The 3,050-nt window shown below is 39.1% G+C and overlaps 1 protein-coding gene across 1 annotated transcript in view; it reads left to right on the top strand.

Moving 5' to 3' along the window:
- LOC104983175 (zinc finger protein 347-like) overlaps nucleotides 1-3,050 on the top strand; it is a 21,621-nt gene that overhangs the window by 5,549 nt on the left and 13,022 nt on the right. Inside the window, exon 2 of the mRNA XM_010832634.1 lies at nucleotides 2,096-3,045. Within this exon, the coding sequence (XP_010830936.1) occupies nucleotides 2,096-3,045 (950 nt within the window). The remainder of the gene's footprint in view (nucleotides 1-2,095; nucleotides 3,046-3,050) is intronic.

Below are 3,050 nucleotides of genomic sequence, written 5' to 3'. Positions count from 1 at the left end.
ACTCTTGCCTGGCAAATCCCATGGACAGAGGAGCCTGGTAGGCTGTAGTCCATGGGGTCGCTAGGAGTTGGACACTACTGAGCGACTTCCCTTTCACTTTTTCACTTTCATGCATTGGAGAAGGAAATGGTAACCCACTCCAGTGTTCTTGCCTGGAGAATCCCAGGGACGGGGGAGCCTGGTGGGCTGCCGTCTCTGGGGTCACACAGAGTCGGACACAACTGAAGTGACTTAGCAGTAGCAGTAGCAGTCAGCGGTATATGTAACAGGAATGTGGTTTTTATCTTCTGTGATTGTAACTCAGGAAGCCTGTAAGGACGGTGGACTCTGAGATCTTCTCTTGTATCCCCAGTCTTGCATATGTGAATCATGCTCCAGGTTCCTTCCGTCCATGCTCATACTGTACAAAATGACCCGTGCTCATCCACTGAACCACATTTTCAGGACATGGATTGATATGTGGGGGAGTGGTACTTGAGAAACCATTTATAGGTGAGATGGCTGAGTAAGGCTGTTTGTTACGCAGATCAGTTCTTGTGTCTCACTTGACCTTATGTTTTTAAAGTCCTGAAGTTTGTTGTAACCTTTTGTAATGTGTTCTGCCCAAGTGGGCCCTGGTGGTTAAGAACATGTATGAATCTGTAGGTCTGGGTTTCAGTCCTGCTTTGCTCATTACTTCATGTGCCATGGAATTATGTTCATGAACCCTGGGAATCTACTACTTTTATTTGAAAAATTGAGGTAATTCATGCTTTTAGGTGTCATAGAATTTTGACTATTTTACTGAAAAGGTCAGAAGTTACTTTTTTTTTTTTTTCCTGAAGCATGTGGCTGACGGGATCTTAGTACTCCACTCAGGGATGGAGTCTGTACCCCCTACAGTGTAATCATGTAATGCTGTCCACTAGACCATCAGGAAATTTGCCTCAAAGATTACTTTTGCTTAAAATGCATACTTACTTCATGTCATTGTTATTGTGACATATCTCTTTGTCTGCATTACATCCTGTATATTGTTAATTTACATTTCGTTCTGAAGAGTTTGTCTCTGACTCTAGTTAATAAGTTTTCAAATAATATTCCTCTTTTATAGCGTATTCTTTACCTCTCAGCCATAAGGAATGCCCAAAAGCTTGTTCCTTTACATGTATCTTAGAGCCAATGAACCGAGTAAATGAAGGATACTGTATAGATAGGCAGTTGCTATATTGAGTGGCTGTTATTTAAGTAGAGATTGTTTCATTTATTAATTCTTTGTCATTTAAAGATGACAGTATGTTTTACACAGTATAACTCACACGAACCACTTGTTATAAAATGCCGTATGTCTGTCTAGTTATTGATTTATAAGAGGTATTTAGAAAAGTGTTGTTTCTTTTTTGTAAAAATTATTTTAGGGAATTCCCTGACAGTCCAGTGGATAGGAGCACTTTCACTGCAGTGATCCTGGGTTTAATCCACGGTTAGAGAACTAAGATCTCATAAGCCCTCATAGGGAGGGGGGCTGTTTTAATAAATTCTTTATTTTCACTATGCAGTGTTTGTTGAACAGTTGTCAACTGCCATTTATGTTTTACAGTTTTCATTAGAATGCTTCCTGTGGATTACTTACCATTACAGTGTATTGCCTTGTTGATCCTTTCTTGCTTAGTTGCTCAGTCCTTTCTGACACTTTGTGGTGTCATGGACTGTAGCCCGCCAATCTCCCCATCCATGGAATTTTTACTATTTTTTTATCCTCAATTATGAGACAGAAGTGTGTTTCTACCAAGTAGAATGAGCTTTGAGATCATGGTGGGAAAAGATCTTTTCCTTTGAGAATTGACATGGGTTTGCATAAAATGAATGTTTTCCTGATTGTGTCTTTCAAACTTGGGTACCCTAAAATTAATTTGAATTCTGTGTGATTGCTCTTTTCTTTTTTAAGGAGTTCTATTCCTTTAGTGTCCCTTATATTTTTAGTTCATCATTGGGAAGATTCAAAATACTGTTCAGGATGGGTATGACTTTTGGTATAATATGATGTGTTCAACAGGAAAAAATTTATTTATGAATTGTAATTAATACGATACCTATGGTTCTTTATATCTTGTAGATGTGTCTCGTATAGATATGACCATGAAATTACAAGCAAAAGGAAACAGTGGAAAAGGAGAAATTTTTCAAAGAGTGATATTTGGGAGAGCTGAAACTTCTGAAATTAAAGATTTTTTCCTCGGGAAGATACAGGAAACTGTGGATGGTTTTGAGAGTCTGTGGACAGATAATGAAAGAAGAGACTACGGAATATCTATATCCCATAACAAAAATCTCACTGACGGAAGAGATCATCAGAGTAGAAATGATGCAGGAGATAAGCCTGCTGAAAGGCACGAATCAGACTTTCATGATGAATTGCAGATGCTTCAGTCTGAAGGGACAATTTTTGAATGTAGTCAAGTCGTGATGCATATGAACAGTAGTGCTTCAGTTTTGCCAATTCAGAGAACTCATAGTGTCTACAAAGGCAATTCTCATAAAAATGAGTGTGCTGTTATGCATCCCTCAGAACAGGCCCCAGACCCAGAAGGACACAAGAAAAAATCTTACAAAAGTAATGAGTGTGGCATAACCATGCTTCAGGACTCAGAACTCACTAGACATCAAAGAATCCATATAGGAAGATTACCATATAAAGCTGACGTATGTGGCAAGGCGTTTAATGATAATGTGAGGCTTGCAGTTCATCAGAGAAATCATACCGGAGAGAAACCGTATAAATGTGATGTATTTGGTCACTGCTTTAAGCACAATGCACACCTTCAAAACCATGGGAGAACTCATACTGGAGAGAAACCATATAAATGTGATGTGTGTGCAAAAGCCTTTACTTGCAAAGAAAGTCAGGCACTTCATCCGATCCTTCATACTGGAGAGAAACCATATAAATGTGATATATGTGGCCGTGGCTATACTCGAAAGTCAGACCTTGGAATTCATCAGAGAGTTCATACTGGAGAGAAGCCATATACATGTGATGTGTGTGGCCGTGGCTATACTCAAAAAGCACA

Source organism: Bison bison, unplaced genomic scaffold, assembly GCF_000754665.1.
Source record: "Bison bison bison isolate TAMUID 2011002044 unplaced genomic scaffold, Bison_UMD1.0 scf7180017861843, whole genome shotgun sequence".
NCBI classification, from domain to species: Eukaryota; Metazoa; Chordata; class Mammalia; order Artiodactyla; family Bovidae; genus Bison; species Bison bison.
The sequence above is the reverse complement of the archived record's forward strand: the minus strand, read 5'-3'. Positions and strand labels throughout refer to the sequence as shown.